The sequence below is a fragment of the Leopardus geoffroyi genome, chromosome D4 (genome assembly GCF_018350155.1).
Source record: "Leopardus geoffroyi isolate Oge1 chromosome D4, O.geoffroyi_Oge1_pat1.0, whole genome shotgun sequence".
In the NCBI taxonomy this organism is placed as follows: Eukaryota; Metazoa; Chordata; class Mammalia; order Carnivora; family Felidae; genus Leopardus; species Leopardus geoffroyi.
Genome location: NC_059342.1, coordinates 25100757 through 25118217, shown reverse-complemented (window position 1 = coordinate 25118217; position 17461 = coordinate 25100757). Strand labels below are relative to the sequence as shown.

The window sequence follows — 17461 nt, the reverse complement described above, 5'->3', positions numbered from 1 at the left end:
TTTGCAGGATTCAAATTTGATAACTATGATTTCAACTTAATAATTATATATCGTCTTCTGTATTTAAGTGATTTATTTATTAACTCTTGGCTAGTAATGTGAATAAATTTTCTGTTTATTCTTTTATTTTTTATTAAAAAAAATTTTTTTAATGTTTATTTACTTTTGAGAGACAGAGACAGAGCATGAGTGGGGAAGGGCAGAGAGAGAGGGAGACACAGAATCCGAAGCAGGCTCCATCCAGGCTCTTAGCTGTCTGTCAGCACAGAGCCTGATGCGGGACTTGAACTCACAAACCGTGAGGTCATGACCTGAGCTGAAGTCAGACGCTTAACCGACTGAGTCACCCAGGCGCCCCTCTTTTATTTTTTTTAAGGAACATTTGTTTTCCCCTGATTACAAAAGTTGTACATATTTATTCCCTCTCAGTCTCTCTTTCTTCTTTTTACTAGACATTCACACACACGTACACTCTGTGAGGAGATAGAGCTCTGTGGGCTCTTGAGAAAAGTTAGACCCTTGTTCTTATTTCTAGTTGTTTGAATAGGCCTGAAACAGGCATGAGTGGAATAACGACTTCCGTGGTTATTGTTTCAAATTATCAAGTTATGAGTTTTGTTTTGTTTTTACAATTTTCCTTCTACCCCAAAAGATCTCTGCTAGCCATTAAAAGGAGGGGAAAAGAAAGAAGATGCAAAAGTCATATGATCGGCAGTTTTAAGAACTCTTGTTCCTACCACGTGTCCAAGAATCTAGGCCCCTTTTCTTGTTTGGGCTGGTTACTGCAGCAGACATGAGAAGGCAGGCTTGCGTGGGAAGACACATGGCATGCCAAGCCTTGTTGGTGTCCTGCTTGTTCTAAAAGTGAGGGGAAGTTTTCATATTGAATACCGAAATGAACTAAATTACTCCCAAGAGGACATCTGAAATACCATTTCATTTTCTCCTGGATTTCTATCTCCTTGGCAGAAATCTAGCTAATATTTTCTTTTTCTTTTTTTTTTTTTTGAGTCTATTTATTTATTTTGAGAGAGAGAGAGAGAATATGAGTGGGGGGGAGGGGAGGCAAAGAGAGAGGGGTAGGGAGAGAATCCCAAGCAGGCTGTCAGCACAGAGCCTGATGTGGGGCTCAAAGCCATGAGCCATGAGATATTGACCTAAGCCTAAATCAAGAGTCCAGCTCAACTGACTAAGACACCCAGGCACCTTAAAAATATTTCTTAAATGCTTCTGTATACATATTGGAGGGAAAAGAGCAAAAAGATCTTAATGTATTATTTGTTATATTATGCATATACTCATATACTTTCATTACTGGCTTTTCTCACTTAATATATCATGAACATTTGAGAGTTATTAAATATTCTTTTATAATATATCATGATTTTTAATGGCTGAATAATATTTACCTTAACATATTATCTTAATATATTGAGATATATTATCTTAAGTGTTTATTTAATATATTTTATTATATTAAATATTTAATATAATATTTTATTTTATTTATTTTTTTCAACGTTTTTTATTTTTATTTTTGGGACAGAGAGAGACAGAGCATGAACGGGGGAAGGGCAGAGAGAGAGGGAGACACAGAATCGGAAACAGGCTCCAGGCTCTGAGCCATCAGCCCAGAGCCTGACGCGGGGCTCAAACTCACGGACCGCGAGATCGTGACCTGGCTGAAGTCGGATGCTTAACCGACTGCGCCACCCAGGCGCCCCTGTATTTTAAATAATATTTATCTTGTGTACTTTTTCCTATTATTGCACATTTGCTTTCAACTAGTTCTTAATCTGAAAAGTTAAACACCAAAATGGAATTATAGAACATATCTACTTATGCAGAATTCCTAAAGAAATTGCCCCTCACAACTAAGTAGTGTATAGGTAAATAAAAGAAAAAGTTTTAGTATTATTTATCAAACTAATAGGAAAAAAGAGAAAAAACTCCTTTGTCTCAATAGATACCAAAGCTCATCAAATGAAATGTAAAGTTGAATCTTGATTTAAATCTAAAGAAAAAATATAACAGAGGTGTCTACTTTCTTAACATGGTAAATACGATATACTTGAGGCCAAGAGCCAGTATTATACCCACTCAGAGGGCACTTTGGAGAGAAAAAAAATTAGAGGGGTCAGTCAATGCGTAGGTGTAATACAATATCACAAATACTGATGAAAATCTGCCATGTTTCATTGATAGTAAGACTCACATTGTTTTCACATTTTATCATCTTTGATGCCAGGATATGTTTTATAATTGATGGCATGTCATAGTTTGACAGCTTTTTTTCTTTCTTGATGGGATAAAAATAATGGTGTCTCTTACAGTTGATGGCATTTTAGATTCAATGGAATCTGATATGGAGTGGAAATAAAAGCAATAGGTAACTAATACCACTTTTAGTACTTCATACAACTGTATGCTAAGAAAACCGACTAAGTATTCTTAAGGGATATATTTAAAAAATCTGGACTCTCCAGGACCAGGGAGAAGAAGTGCTAAGGGAATACTTCACTTAAAACTGCCAAAGATGTGGGGCACCAGGGTGGCTCAGTTGGTTAAGGGTCCTACTTCAGCTCAGGTCATGACCTTAGTTCGTGGGTTCAAGCCCCACGTCGAGCTCTGTGCTGACAGCTCAGAGCCTGGAGCCTGCTTCGGATTTTGTGCCCCTCCCTCACTCATGCTCTGTCTCTCTGTCTCTCAAAAATAAATAAATGTTAAAAAAAGAAGAAAAAAACTGCCAAAGATGATTCCAGAGGCCCCAGGGCCCCGGCAGCCAGTGCTTCAGCAGAGGTCATGTTATAAATAAGAGCCAAATATGGGTAGAATAGTTGAACTCAGTAAGCTTTAAAATTCTCTCTAGCTTTATGGCTATATAATTCTAGGGAAGAAAATGGTTAGAATAAAATGTTGGCTTCTAGTGTATACACCTCAGTTAATCTGAAATATTAATCAGCTTATTTGAGTACTTACATTAGTGATTAGTACTGTTTGGGGTGTGGTTGAAAATGCTAAAGCGGGGAGCTATGGAACGCAGAAGCAACTAAAGGGAAGCAGGACTCAGTACTTAGGTGAGAAGGTGCCAGGTTTTATTGCATTGGGTGGAATGACTGTTAAGGAATTAATTTACTAAATATTACTGATTGTTGTAGAATATATTTGGTGTTCATTATTAGGCTGGCTCCTTTGGGGTTTTTTGTAGACAAAAATTTTAAAAGCAGATTACAATTCTAGAGAACAATGTTTGACTTTGAACAGAAAGTATTATTTGCTCCTGAAATAATTCACATTCCTCTGATGAAGAGAAACCTTGATGCCTGTTTGTTTTGGGGCAAAATGGACATGCGGGGTAATTGTGCTTGTTAGAGAAAAACTTATTGAGTTGGTTCTTCTGTAAATAATTCCCCTCCCCCTCCCTCAAACCCCAGGATTGGGAGTCCACCTAGAAAACTTTACTCTGTGTCCATCATGGTACCAATGTGACCTTATTAGGTGGCCAACAACAGAGGCACAGAAATCAGGTATCAAGGAATCTTCCATATCAGGCGGGCTTTTCTGGGAGGGATTATGTGAGGGACCTCCATCACTTGAATCTTGATACTCTGTGATATACACATTCCACTATATGTCATAATTTTAATAGCTTCTAATGAAATCTGTTCATAAATGGAATGTTTCCTCTAATATTTTATTATCTGCCTTTTTTGAGAAATTACTCTGAGGTTTGGTTACAGAGAGGTGGTGAAAAAGGAAATACTTGTAACAAAAACCAGAAGAAGAGTATAAAGGCAATTTCTATTTTCTGTTGTTGTTTTCCAAGGTCATTTTTTGAGAGCTGAAGGCGCATTGCCAATAGAAGCATGTTATCGTATGGAAAGCTCCCAGGCTAGCCCAGGAAAATCTATTTATCCATGATACATATTAACTATGTCACTTTAGAGCATTAAGTCAGCTATCCCTAACCGCCACCTGTAAAGTGTGAATACATGCATGTGGATTTCCTCCAGTGTAGTACAAATAGGTCATTGCCTCCTATCACACTGTGTCTGGGTTTCACTTTTGTTGGGAAGTACCCGTGCAATGTTTAAGAGCAGTGATGTTTTCACTCGTGCCTCTCTTTGGTTTCATTTTTGAATACTGTTTTCCATGAAGGTATCATTGAAGATAGCTTTCTAGAAGGAGGAAGAGCTGTGTAGGTTCCGAAGGAAGTATGTGTCTATGGGGTAAAACAGCATGGTGAAATTTACTTTGACTTTTTTTGGGAGAATGGATATTTTCGGTGATTGGCTGTTTCCATGTAACTATCTAATAACCTCTTTAAAAATATTTTGAGTAATAGGATAAAAATAAACATAAAAAATCACTTTTTTCTGTTGTTGGGTGGGGTAATCACTTGTAAGGTCTACACAAGTCCTTCTGTGTACTCTCTGGATCGAGTAGTTGCCGGATTTCGAACACGAAGTCAGATGCTGCTGGGTCATATAGAAGAACAAGATGAAGTCCTCCACTGCCAATTTTCTGATGACAGTGATGATGAAGAATCAGAAGGCCAAGAGAAATCTGAAATTAGGTATGTTAAATATAGACTGATTTCATAAGCATAATATATGGTGCAATAAATATAGATAGATATAGGAGTTTTATTCATTAACATGTATCTTTACCATTTAATATAAGTTTTGCCTAAAGCACTGTCTACTGTGTCTAATGTGTTATGAAACCAGCATTTGAACACAAGTCATCAATCTTAAAATTGAAAATATTTTTGCATTTAGGGCTTTTATAGCTGTTGGATTTTAATTTTCAGAGAGAATGTGTTTGGATTTCCTGATTTTACTGCCACAGTGGCAACAAACATGAATTTTCCCCTGAGTTCAGCCTGAGGGAGATATCCTTTTATTTTGAGGAATAATAGAAAAAACTGTTTATGTAATTAATAATTTTTTAACATTGTGGTCAGTTCTGGGGAAACTAATTTGAGGGCATATTAGAAAACACTAACAGACAAGTTACCTTTGATCCTGATTTTTTTGTTTTTAGACGTAGAAGTCGCTCGTGGATTCAGAAGCGAAGTTCTGTTTGTTCTCTTGTTGAATTGAATGATATTCAGGATCAAACACAAAAGTCAAGTTTGGGGAATGAAGGTACACAGACTTTCTCAAGTAATTTAGATCTAATGTTTATGACACTTCTCTTTTTCTTTAGTCAATAATTTAATTCTCAAAGATGGGAACTTGGTAGGAGAACTTCCTTATTGTTCTCTGTTCTCCCTCCAAGTTTTCACTTGCTACTCCTTAATTAAAAAAAAAAAAAATGTCCCCAGTTAATTCTGGCTAGAGTTACAGGATAAATGTCTCAGAATGGGGATTTTTGTACCCAAACTTGAGTTGATATTCACATTGTTCATTGATGACAGTAAAATACATTAAAATTTTTTTTAAATAATTTATTTAGGGTTATTTATTTATTTTGAGAAAGAGTGTGTGTGAGCAGGGGAGGGGCAGAGGGAGGGAGAGAGAGAATCTCAAGGAGGTTCTGCATTGTCAGCACAGTGCCCGATTCAGGGCTTGAACTCAAGGACCACAAGATCATGATCTGAGCCGAAGCCGGACACTTATCTGACTGAGCCACCCAGGTGCCCCTAAAATACATTTTAAATAATGTACCAGGTATCTGCTGCTTCCCTGGCACACCTGCCTTCCAGTAGTGATGTATGTGACCTTAGAGCCAACTTCGTCTGCTGAGTGCTCATAATGTTGTACTACACAGCTGATGAGAATTTGTATGCATCAAATAAGCATAAAAAATGTTTGTGTTGCCAAAACTATGTTGTAGTAGGAGATTTTTAACTCATTTCTCTTGGCCTATGAGTGGTCAGACACACACACAGAAAAGAGCATAGCAAATATAAATAACACAATAGATAAGTCCTCCACTATGAAAATAGAGAGCATTTTATCTTTTAAAGAGCCTATGCCTGTTCTATTAACAAAGCATTGACTTTATGTCACAAATAAAACTGAAATAAATTTAAAAATGTATAAATAGGGGCGCCTGGGTGGCTCAGTCGGTTGAGCGTCCAACTTCGGCTCTGGTCATGATCTCACGGTCCGTGAGTTCAAGCCCCGCATCGGGCTCTGTGCTGACTGCTCAGAGCCTGGAGCCTGTTTCGGATTCTGTGTCTCCCTCTCTCTCTGACCCTCCCCCGTTCATGCTCTGTCTCTCTCTGTCTCAAAAATAAATAAACGTTAAAAAAATATGTATAAATAGTATAGAGTGCTACTCAAGTAGCCATCCTTGAGCTGTTTGTTACTGGTCTACAGCCAGGTAAGAAACTCATGCCGGAATGTAAATCAGTGCACTAGCTTCTTCACTGAGGGAGTCTTGCTGTGGGGGAAAAAAGTCCGCTGAATTAAAACAGTGACATAGTTGACTTACGTTCCAGTAACCAACAGTGCTGGACTACACCTTGGGTAGCGTGGTGCAGACAGACCACATTCTCTGATGACCATTAAAGTAGAAGTTAGTGGGAAAAAATTTCAACTCTGTGTCCACCTGGAGATTTTATACCTTTCTTAAATAACTCAGGTTAAAGGAAAACTCAAATCACATACCTAAGGACAATGATGACCTATGTATCAGAACCTACAGGATGTGACTAAAACTTGCTGTCAGCTAGAAAATGAAAGTCCCAATTGCCATGTATTTTTTCCTTTCTTTCTTTCCCTTTATGTTTGTCTCTTCCTCTGCTACCTCTAGACTGCTTCTTTCTGCTTTTATTTAACTCCACTTCTGTGGAAAATTCTATGGGCAGGAAGTTTTATTTCTCAGTTTTGCTTCTTTTTCTTTAAAGATTTAAAGATTGAATGTCTCCAGGAGAGTCAAGAGTTGAATTTGCAAAAATTAAGGAATTCAGAAATCATACTTACTGAAGCCAAACAGAAAATGAGAGAACTTACAATTAACATCAAGATGAAGGAAGATCTAATTAAAGAATTAATAAAAACAGGTAATAATGTCCTGTGAACCAGCTTATATAAGAAAGGCGTCTAAAATTGCCTTTTTTTTTTTTAATTTTTAACGTTTATTTATTTTTGAGACAGAGAGAGACAGAGCATGAACGGGGGAGGGTCAGAGAGAGAGGAAGACACAGAATCTGAAGCAGGCTCCAGGCTCTGAGCTGTCAGCACACAGCCCAGCGCGGGGCTTGAACTCACGGACCGCGAGATCAAGACCTGAGCCGAAGTCGGATGCTTAGCCGACTGAGCCACCCAGGCGCCCCTAAAATTGCTTCTGATGTTGCAACATTTACTTTAGTTTTTGACACTGAGGACTATCCACTGTAGCTTAGAATTTGGTATAACAAGGTGTGTTTCATAGCCAGTAGGTGGAGGTTAGTTACCAGAAGAACGTGGTTACATTGGGATTTCATCTGCGAATGAGAGAATTCTGTGGATTTTGTATTGTGTTGCAAGTCTATGGGCATTTAATGTTTTTTGCCACTTTTTAAGAAACATTATACTAGGTACCTGGGAATATGTCTAAGATGTTTTCTAACCCACTTTAATACTTATTTTAAATTATTAGTCCTGATTCTCTTGGATAGTTCATTTTTAACGTTATTTATAAACTTTATATTAAAAAAAATTTTTTTAACTTTTATTTCTGAGAGACAGAGGCAAAACACGAGCAGGGGAGGGGCGGAGAGAGGGAGGTACAGAATCTGAAGCAGGCTTCAAGCTCTGAGCTTTCAGCACAGAGCCCGACATGGGGCCCACAAACCATGAGATAGATCATGACCTGAGCCGAAGTCGGACGCTTAACCAACTGAGCCACCCAGGCGCCCCTAAACTTTATATTTTAAATGTAGATCATTTTTATTTCTCTCAAGATGTAAGGATGTATTCTTGAGAGCTATTCTCTCAGTGAGCCAAGCTTTTAGCTCTTCCCCTTAGTCTCAGATTCTGCCTGGTTGGGCATATGTCCCACATCCTCCCCTCACCCTTAGCTACATTATCAGGCTTGCCTTGGAAAGCACATCTCAGGCTTCCCCCCCCCCCCCAATAGACTCAAAGTGTGAGCTTTGACTGCTTTGAAATTCAGTAAGGAATTGAAGGGATAAGAGTTTTTTCTCAGTTCCAATGAACATTGGTCCCATTTAAAGGAACTGAAGGAAATATCATCTTCCTTTTCCTTAAGCCAAGGCTGTAATTACCCTCAGATTACATGAATTATGGTGGCTCCTAGGGCAACTTGCCTTCCCACTTCCCTCCTCTTTCTGATGAGCTTGTTTTCTGTCTGGCTGGCGTCTCTCATCCTCCACTCCATAACTGCTGTGCCAAAGTGTTTTCCTTCCTCAGTCCTAGTGACGAATGTGCTATATACCGTTCCAGGCCTAGGTGTCCCAGATGGGTTTTTTGTTTTTTTATTTTTTATTTTGTTTAATGTTTATTTATTTTCAAGAGAGAGCGAGCGAGTGAGCAGGGGAGGGGCAGAGAGAGAGGGAGACACAGAATCCAAAACAGGATCCAGGCTCTGAGCTGTCAGCACAGAGCCCGACGAGGGGCTTGAACTCAGGAACAGCAAGATCATGACCTGAGCCGAAATCTGACGCTTAATCGACTGAGCCACCCAGACGGGGTCCCAGATGTTTAATTGAGCTTGACTATGTTCCTTCCTCATAGGCAGGATCAATGCCAGTACATTTCTCGTAGGAATGTCTAGGAACTGATTTAGGATTTAAAATTTTTTTTTTCATGTTTGTTTATTTTTGAGAGAGAGAGAAAGAGAGAGCATGAGCAGGAGAGAGAGGGAGACACAGAATCTGAAGCAGGCTGCAGACTCTGAGCTATCAGCACAGAGCCCCACGCGGGGCTCAAACTCACAAACCATGAGATCCTGACTTGAGCCGAAGTCAGACACTCAACCCACTGAGCCTCCCAGGCGCCCCTGATTTAGGGGTTTAAATAGCTTCTCCATCAGGGTACTGCCTGTGAAAGTTAAGGATATGTACCTTCTGGAATAAATGATTTTTAGATAGGTCACACCATCATGAGATCTCTCACTAAACGAGCACGCTCTTGTAGCCCAGTATGTTCATCCTGGTTGCCTCAAAATAGAGGCTACCTGAATGTACACAGAGAAGGTCCTCTTCTTACTTATGAGAACCAAGGGCAGTTTGGAGCTGCCCTTAGGGATGGTGACGAGAAAAAGGGTCAATGTGTGCTTGCTTTTCAAATCCTCCTCACTGAAGACTTCCCCCCAGTAGCAACTATTTCAGCCAACAATAAGTGACAACTATACTGTATTTCATTAATTCTAATCACATTCTTTCACATTTGAATATCTCTGAAATCAGGATGCACCGTTACCATCAGTGGCATCCTGGCATTTTGCCATGTAACTGGTATAATGGGCACTGTACCTTTTTTCTCGGTGACTCATAAAATATTGGTGTGTTGAGCAATATATGGGGTCTTTAATTAATTAAAATATAGTAGTCATGTGCATTTTAATGTTAGTCAAATAATCAGAGAGTTATAGAGACAGAAGAAAACTCATAGTGCATTTAGTTCAGTAACTCCTTTTTACTAATAAAAATTAGAGATTTTCAGTGTAGCAGAACAAACTGGCCCTGGTAATTATTCATCCCATGAGCTTTGAACTCAGTTTTCCATTGCCATGAGTTTGCTAGTCTAGTTCAAGGATAAGTTGACTACTCAGAACAGATTAAAACCAAATTTTTAGGCCTAGTAGCTTAGAATGAAGAGAGATACCGAAATATCTATATTCTTTTTCCTCTCTGTTCCAAGTATAAGAAAAGCATTGAAAAAGAATTCATCTTTAACAAGTTTAGTTGAGTGGAAAAGGAGGGGGCCAGCTCTAGAATGAAAGTTTCATAAGAGACATAACAATCAAATGTATTGTGGGCCATTTTGGATGGCGATTAAAATAAACCACTTGTAAAAGACATTTTGAGACAATTGTGGAAGTCTGAATAGATTCAGGTAGGGATTAATATTGTTAGGTGTGAAAGAAGTTTTGGCTATGTCCGTGTTTGATATAGATGTATTGAAGTATGTATAGGTAAGATGACATCTTTTTTTTTTTTTTTTAATGTTTATTTTTGAGAGAGGCAGAGCATGTGTGGGGGAGGGGCAGAGAGAGAGGGAGACACAGAATCTGAAGCAGACTCCAGGCCCTGAGCTGTCAGCACAGAGCCCAGTGTGTGGGGCTCAAACCCACGAACCATGAGATCATGACCTGAGCCACTGAGGTGCCCCTGGCTTTTTTTTTGAGAGAGAGAGCGTGTGTATGAGTGAGAGAGGGGCAGTGAGAGGGGACAGAGGATCCAAAGTGGGCACAGTGCTGATAGCAGCGAGCCCGATGTGGAGCTTGAACTCATGAACCATGAGATCATGACTTGAGCCGAGGTTGGATGTTTAACTGACTGAGCCACCTAGGCGCCCCTGCTTTATAATCCTTAAGCAAATAAAAACAGAAGAAAGACATAGATAAAGCAACTATGGCAAAATTTTAATAACTCTTGAATCTCAGTGATGGGGGGTTCATCATTCATCATGTTAGTTTTCTACTTTTGATATGTTGGGAATTTCTCATACTAGGAAAAAAAAGATTTAAAGGTAGCAAGAAACCAAAGTGTAGTTAGCAAAAAGCCAGAGTCACCCCAAATATTTTCTTACCTGGAGTTTGATGCCCGCAAAGCTACACTGCAAATTCAGAAAATCAGAAATGTCACACACACACAAAGATGAACCTGTGACGGAATGGCACCAGACAGGAACAGCCATTGAGCGACTAATTATTAAGAGGCCAGGTGGCAAGTTGTGTTTGATGGAGATGGGTGGGGACAGCTGGATACGTAATGCTCTGCCTTAAATAGATATACTGCCCAGCAGGATTTTGAAGAATAGAGCATTTTAAAGATTTTGCTATTTTACTTGGCTGTTTTTTTTGTTTTTTTTTTTTAACATGCTTTCTAATTGTTACCACTGTGGTGAAGGTAACCATGCCAAGTCTGTAAGCAAACAGTATTCTCTGAAAGTAACAAAACTTGAGCACGAAGCAGAACAGGCGAAAGTGGAATTAACTGAAACAGAGAAGCAGCTGCAGGAACTAGAAAACAAAGATCTTTCTGATATCGCCCTGAAGGTAAAATTACAGAAGGAGTTCCGCAAAAAGATGGACGCCGCAAAGCTAAGAGTCCAGGTAATTTAAAAAATGTGATTGAGCAAACTTCCTTAGGGGTTTACTGCTTGTGTACCTGGTTGGGAAAGAAGTAGGATTCAGTTTTTCCCAGCAGGAGGAAGTGGATGGCAGCTTTTCTTTTCCGGTGTGCTGGCAGATTTGCCTGCTTTCTATCTGGGTACTACACCCTTTGTTTGAAAAGTGTATTATTTTAAACTTTTTGTCAAAAACCATGGTAAGAAATAAAGATAACCACAGAAGTTGTGTTCTTTTCTGAAGGACAAAAGATTGATGATTAAGGAATATATGTAAAACATCTGGGATGTATACGGCATTTTGTAGACATGCCACAAATGCTAATTATTTCAGATAGTTTTCTGAAACCATAACGGATTGCTTTACGAAAGGTTAGTAATTGACTCCTACATCTCATCCTTGATTTCCTAATGCCGGATTTAGCTATTGCCTCAGAAGTGGCTACCGTTAAAAGTTGTATTCTATGAGAAATATTCCATTACAGAAAGATTTTGTGTATAATGAAGCCGTCTTCAGATGCTTTTGGGATGACCAGAGTGCTTTGTTAGTCTGATTATAATGAATCTGCTAGAATGTTGTCTCCATTTTTTTTCATTCATAATCTATTTACTTTAAAGTTGTTTCCACTGTAGGTAGAATGGAATTGTCATTCACCTATTCAGAGCATTATTTATTTATTTTTGAAACTGTGCCACAATTGTTCTCTCAACAAGGGCCGTGTTCATTGCATATGAACAGACCAAAAACCAAATCCCTCCTCCTAGGGTTTTATGGTTTTTAAAAAAATTTTTGGTTTTGTTTTGAGAGAGAGAGCGTGAGCGGGGGAGAGGGGCAGAGGGAGAGAGAAAGAGAGAATTTTAGGCAGGCTCCACACTTAGTGCAGAGCCTGACACAGGGGCTTGGTCCTATGACTCTGGGATGATGACCTGAGCTGAAATCAAGAGTCTGCCACTCAACTGACTGAGCCCCCTAGGAACCCTCCTTCTAGGGTTTTTAATGCCACCTCCAACATTTGGCCATCCCCACTAAAATGTTTAGCTAAGTAGCCTCTCAACACAAAGTTAAAATAGTATGACTTAACGTGTGAACTACTTAGAGGAGGGCTACTTTCCTTCACCGTACTTGTTTTCAGAATACATATTTCCATTTAGCAGTTCACCTCAGAGAGTCTTGGGATCTGTTCTTTTTCACTTCTTGACCCTTAAAATTAAGGCTGCAATGTCTAACAAAATACTCCTTTTAACAAAATATTAGTAGAACAAAAGTTAAGATTTTTCCTTTGTGTTTATTATGAAATTTTACTTATAATTTCATAGTTTTATATCCAAGCTTCAGTTCTGACTGTAATTCTTATACTCAATAATAGCCAGAATGATTGGTTTCAAAAGGGGTAGTTTATCATATACATGTATGGTTTAAGCCTTGTTTGTGGATTTAGCAAAGATTATATGTTCAGTTTCACACAGCTAAAATGATTGAATTAAAAGATTAAGTGAAAGGTTAGAGAGTGCAAGTAGGGGAGAAGAGAAGGAAAGGGGGGTGGAGAGAGAGACAGACAGAATCCCAAGCAGGCTCTGTGTTGTCAGCACAGAGCCTGATTCAGGGCTCCATTCCACAAACCATGAGATCATGACCTGAGCCGAAATCAAGAGCACTTAACCGACTAAGCCACTCAGATGCCTCTAAGTGAAAGGCTATTAATAGGGTTTGAGAATTATCATGTTTTTTGTTTTCCATGTTTCTTGTTGCATATTCTTTTCTGCTAAGAGGACTGATAAGGAAAGGAAAGAAGACACAGAACACAGTTAAGCTCAAAAGAAATATCCCATATAGCCGAGGACTGAAACGGGATTCCCATGTAGTTTTAGAAATGTCTGGGCTTTTGACCTATTCATGTACACCCAGTGGGGATGGGGACGATAAAGATGATGAGGATGGTGGTGGGGATGGGAGGAGGATGATAGTTACCAGCTTCTAAGTGTCTACATACCAGATGTTTCACAAGTATTATTTAATCATTATTTAACCCTTTAGAATGAATATTTTTACCCTGTTTCACAAATGAGGAAACTAAGTTGTAAAAAGGTAGAATAGCTCAAGAATCTCATAGTGGAGGTGACAGTAACAGTTTCCAGTATGCTAACATCTCATGCCATTTTTATTTAATTAATTATTATTATTTTTAATGTTTGTTTATTTTGAGAGAGAGAAAGAGCACAGGCAGGGGAGGAGCAGAGCGAGAGGGAAAGAGAGAATCCCAAGCAGGCTCCATGCTGTCAGAGTAGAGCCCAATGTGGGGCTCGATCTCATGAACCGTGAGACCATGACCTGAACCAAAATCAAAAGTCAGATGCTTAACCAACGGCCACCCAAGCACCCCTCATACCATTTTTAAATGTTGAAATACTAGTGTTTTTATTAGTATTATAAAGTTATGTCAGTTTTTAAAACTTAAATTGTTTTAATTTAAAAAATCTAAAATCTGGTTTTTTAAAATTTTTATTTACTTATTTTGAGAGAAAGAGAGGGGCAGAGAGAGTGAGAGAGAGAATCCCCATGCTGTCAGCACAGAGCCCGACACAGGGCTTGGTGTCATAAACCGTGAGATCATGACCTGAGCTGAAATCAAGAGTCGTATACTTCACTGACTGAGCCACCCAGGTGCCCCTAAAATCTGTATTCTTATGTCAAGATATATACAGAGACCTATATGATGCATTAATTCTTTAATACTAATAGCATTAAAGGTGCACTTTTGAGAATGTGTGGAATAAATACAAAAGATGACGGCAACCTGTCTTACTTTTAAATAAGATTATCAGTACCTATACCTTCAGTATTATGTGGAAAGACACCAAACTGCTAATATTATCATTTTTGCTGCAGTATTGCAATTACTATCAAAAGTAAGTGTGGCAAAGCCACTGTCCAGATTTAGGGATAGGAAACTACAGAGTCCTGTGGTCTCCAAGCTGGTGGGACTCAAAGTAGTTTGTCTGCAGATTGTTTCTGGTCTCTGACGAGATAAAGGCAAATGGGAGCATAGCTCCCTTCATCAAAGAAGTCTTAACGTATGGGGCGCCTGGGTGGCTCCATCGGTTAAGCATCCTACTTCGGCTCAGGTCGTGATCTCACAGCCCGTGTGTTTGGGCCCACGTCAGGCTCCGTGCTGACAGCTCGGAGCCTGGAGCCTGCTTTGAATTCTGTGTCTCCCTCTCTCTCTGCTCTTTTCTGACTCTCTCTCTCTCTCTCTCTCTCTCTCTCTCTCAAAAATAAGTAAACATTAAAAAAAAATTTTTAATAATAAATGTTATGTATTTGGAAAAAAAAAAGGCTTGACGTAAACAGCGTCAGCTGAATCTGATAGCATGCTTAGCGGTGCAGGCTAACAATGAGTCTGGGACTAGTACTGGTTCACAGACTACAGTTTTCAGTAGTGCTGTAAGTTACAGTGCCTCTGTGAATACCTAGTTGAGTTTAAACAAAATATGTTTTTGCCGACAACTTACTGCCAAAATAAAGGGAACAATTAATTGTAGTTTGCACAATTTACAAATGACCTCACTTTAACTTTTTTATGTAACGTAACACGTACTTAGTGCAATGCTAAGACACATAATACACGTTTAATATGTTTGCTCAGGAGTAAATTGGAACACTGATATTTTATATTAGTATAAACTCTTAGTAAATGTTCAACATTGTTTATGCTATTCAATTATATTTGAGCTAGATGAGGAGAAGCTTTATTTCAAATAATTAAACTGGTAATTATAACAGTTGCTCACTGTCAGGGAAAACGGTATCTGTACTGATCATCTTAACTCCAGGATTAATTACTTAGGCTATAGCTGGTTATAAAAGAAGAGCACAGTGGACTACTTTGCAATCACATAAAGAGAACAGATCTCTGTGAGATGATCTCTAAGATAAGTGGGAAAAAAGGAAGGTGAAAATCAGTCTGTTTAGAATATATCTGAATTCATTTGCATGCATATAAATTATTTCTGAAAGAATATTTAAGAAATTGGTAATTTTCGGGGCGCCTGGGTGGCGCAGTCGGTTAAGCGTCCGACTTCAGCCAGGTCACGATCTCGCGGTCCGTGAGTTCGAGCCCCGCGTCGGGCTCTGGGCTGATGGCTCGGAGCCTGGAGCCTGTTTCCAATTCTGTGTCTCCCTCTCTCTCTGCACCTCCCCCATTCATGCTCTGTCTCTCTCTGTCCCAAAAATAAATAAACATTGAAAAAAAAAAAATTAAAAAAAAAAAAAAAAAGAAAGAAATTGGTAATTTTGTGTCGGGAGCAGGACAGTAGATTTCGGGTCAGAGATAAGTCTTTAAATATATAGTTCAGTTTTATATTCTTTTAATTTTTATCATTTTTAAACTAAAACACGCAGTAAAAAAGCAGAGACATCAAATTTGTTCTGTTTGGCTGTCTGTATCAGGGAGTCTCATCATTCTCTGTATCTGGTGAAAATTATGATGGTGGCCCAATTGTAAAAGTAGACTTGTAGAAAACAATTATGAACCTATCAAAACTAACGAAAATCTAGGCAAATGCCTGCCTTCGCCATAGAATGAAAAGTTTAAGTTTACTTGAGGTCTGTGGGAGATTTAGCTTTTCATTTTGAAATATTCCATATGCTCACAGGTCTTACAGAAGAAGCAACAAAATAGTAAGAAATTGGCATCATTGTCAATCCAAAATGAGAAACGTGCTAATGAACTAGAGCAGAATGTCGATCACATGAAATATCAAAAGGTACAGCTGCAAAAGAGACTTCGAGAAGAAAATGAAAAAAGGAAGCAACTGGATGCAGAAATTCAGCGGGATCAACAAAAAATCAAAGTAATATTGTCATACTTTCCTGCAAGCATAAGTATGAAATGTTAAATGGCTCAGGGCTGATGAAGCCACTTGGCTTCTGAGGTATCTGACCTTGCCCTTTCCTTGGCTGCTGTCCTCATTCACTTAATGCTTGGTTCATTTACATAGTAAAACCTATTTATTGAATTCTGAGTACTGTCTTGAAGGCTTTCACTTCATAGAAGAAGGTGGGTACAGTGATAACAGTTTCTCTGACTAGGACCTTTACTTGAGGCTGTCAAAAACATAAAGCTGACTTTCTAAAAAAAATACCTGACATTTGATAGGATTTCCCATTTCCAAAGTGCTTTGACCTCCATGTGACATCATGGGAAAAAGCACAAGGTAAAATAGTACCATTTCATTCATAATGAACAGAAGAGTGATCAGACCTGTATGCCCAGCAGTTCTATAGAATGGATTGGGCTGTGGAGGAACTAATGGTGTCAGCCTGGGCTCTGGGGCCAGGCCAGCATGGGTTCAAACCCCAGCCTTCTCGGTTCCTGGCTGGATTGTTTATTGAGAAAATCACTTACCCTCTCTGAGTCTGTTTATACTTATCAAAAATGGCCTCAATCATACTTACCTCACAGGACTTTTTTGAAAAAGAGGAGGAGGATCATGATCATAGCAACAGCAATAACAAATACTCATCTAGCATTAGGTACCGGGCTCTTTTCTATTGAAATGTTAAGCTGAACCCAAGACTTGGAACATAATTTAAGCCAAGTTACTGATTCTTTTTTTTTAACAGCTGTACTGAGATATACTTCACATAGCATAAAATTCACCCATGTAAAATAAACAATTCAGTGGGTTTGGGTATATTACATTATTAATTTTTATAAGGTTTGGCAAAATAGACATGAAATTTATTATTTTAATCAAGTTAAGTGTACAGTTAGTTCCATGACACTGATTACATTCATAATGTTGTATAACTGAGACCACTAGCTGTTTTCAAAACTTTTCTCCTCTTTCCCCCAGTGCCCTGGTAACTTCTCATCTGCTTCTGTCTCTCTAAATTTGCCTGTTCTAGCTATTTCATAAAAATGGAATCATACAAGATTTAGCCTGTGTCTAGCTTATTTCACTTTTCATAATGTTTTCAAGGTTCATCCGTGTTGTAGCATGTATCAGAACTTCATTATTTTTTGTGGCCGAGTAATATTCTGTTTTGTGGACATACCACATTTTGTCCATCTGTTCATCTGTTGGTAGACACTTGAGTTGCTTCCACCTGTTGGCTACTGTGAATCATACTGTGGTAAAAATCGACCTGTAAGTTAACTGTTTAAGTTCGAGGAGTGGAATTGCTGGGTCATATGATAATTTCATGTTTC

The 17461-nt window shown here is 38.7% G+C and overlaps 1 protein-coding gene across 3 annotated transcripts in view; it reads left to right on the top strand.

The window, feature by feature from the left end:
• The window catches only part of KIF27 (kinesin family member 27), a 92105-nt gene that overhangs the window by 39302 nt on the left and 35342 nt on the right, over positions 1 to 17461 (top strand). For all 3 annotated transcript variants that reach the window (XM_045469721.1, XM_045469722.1, XM_045469720.1), the window contains exons 7-11: positions 4407 to 4576; positions 5047 to 5150; positions 6860 to 7015; positions 11030 to 11235; positions 15903 to 16100. In XM_045469721.1, the coding sequence (XP_045325677.1) occupies positions 4407 to 4576; positions 5047 to 5150; positions 6860 to 7015; positions 11030 to 11235; positions 15903 to 16100 (834 nt within the window). The remainder of the gene's footprint in view (positions 1 to 4406; positions 4577 to 5046; positions 5151 to 6859; positions 7016 to 11029; positions 11236 to 15902; positions 16101 to 17461) is intronic.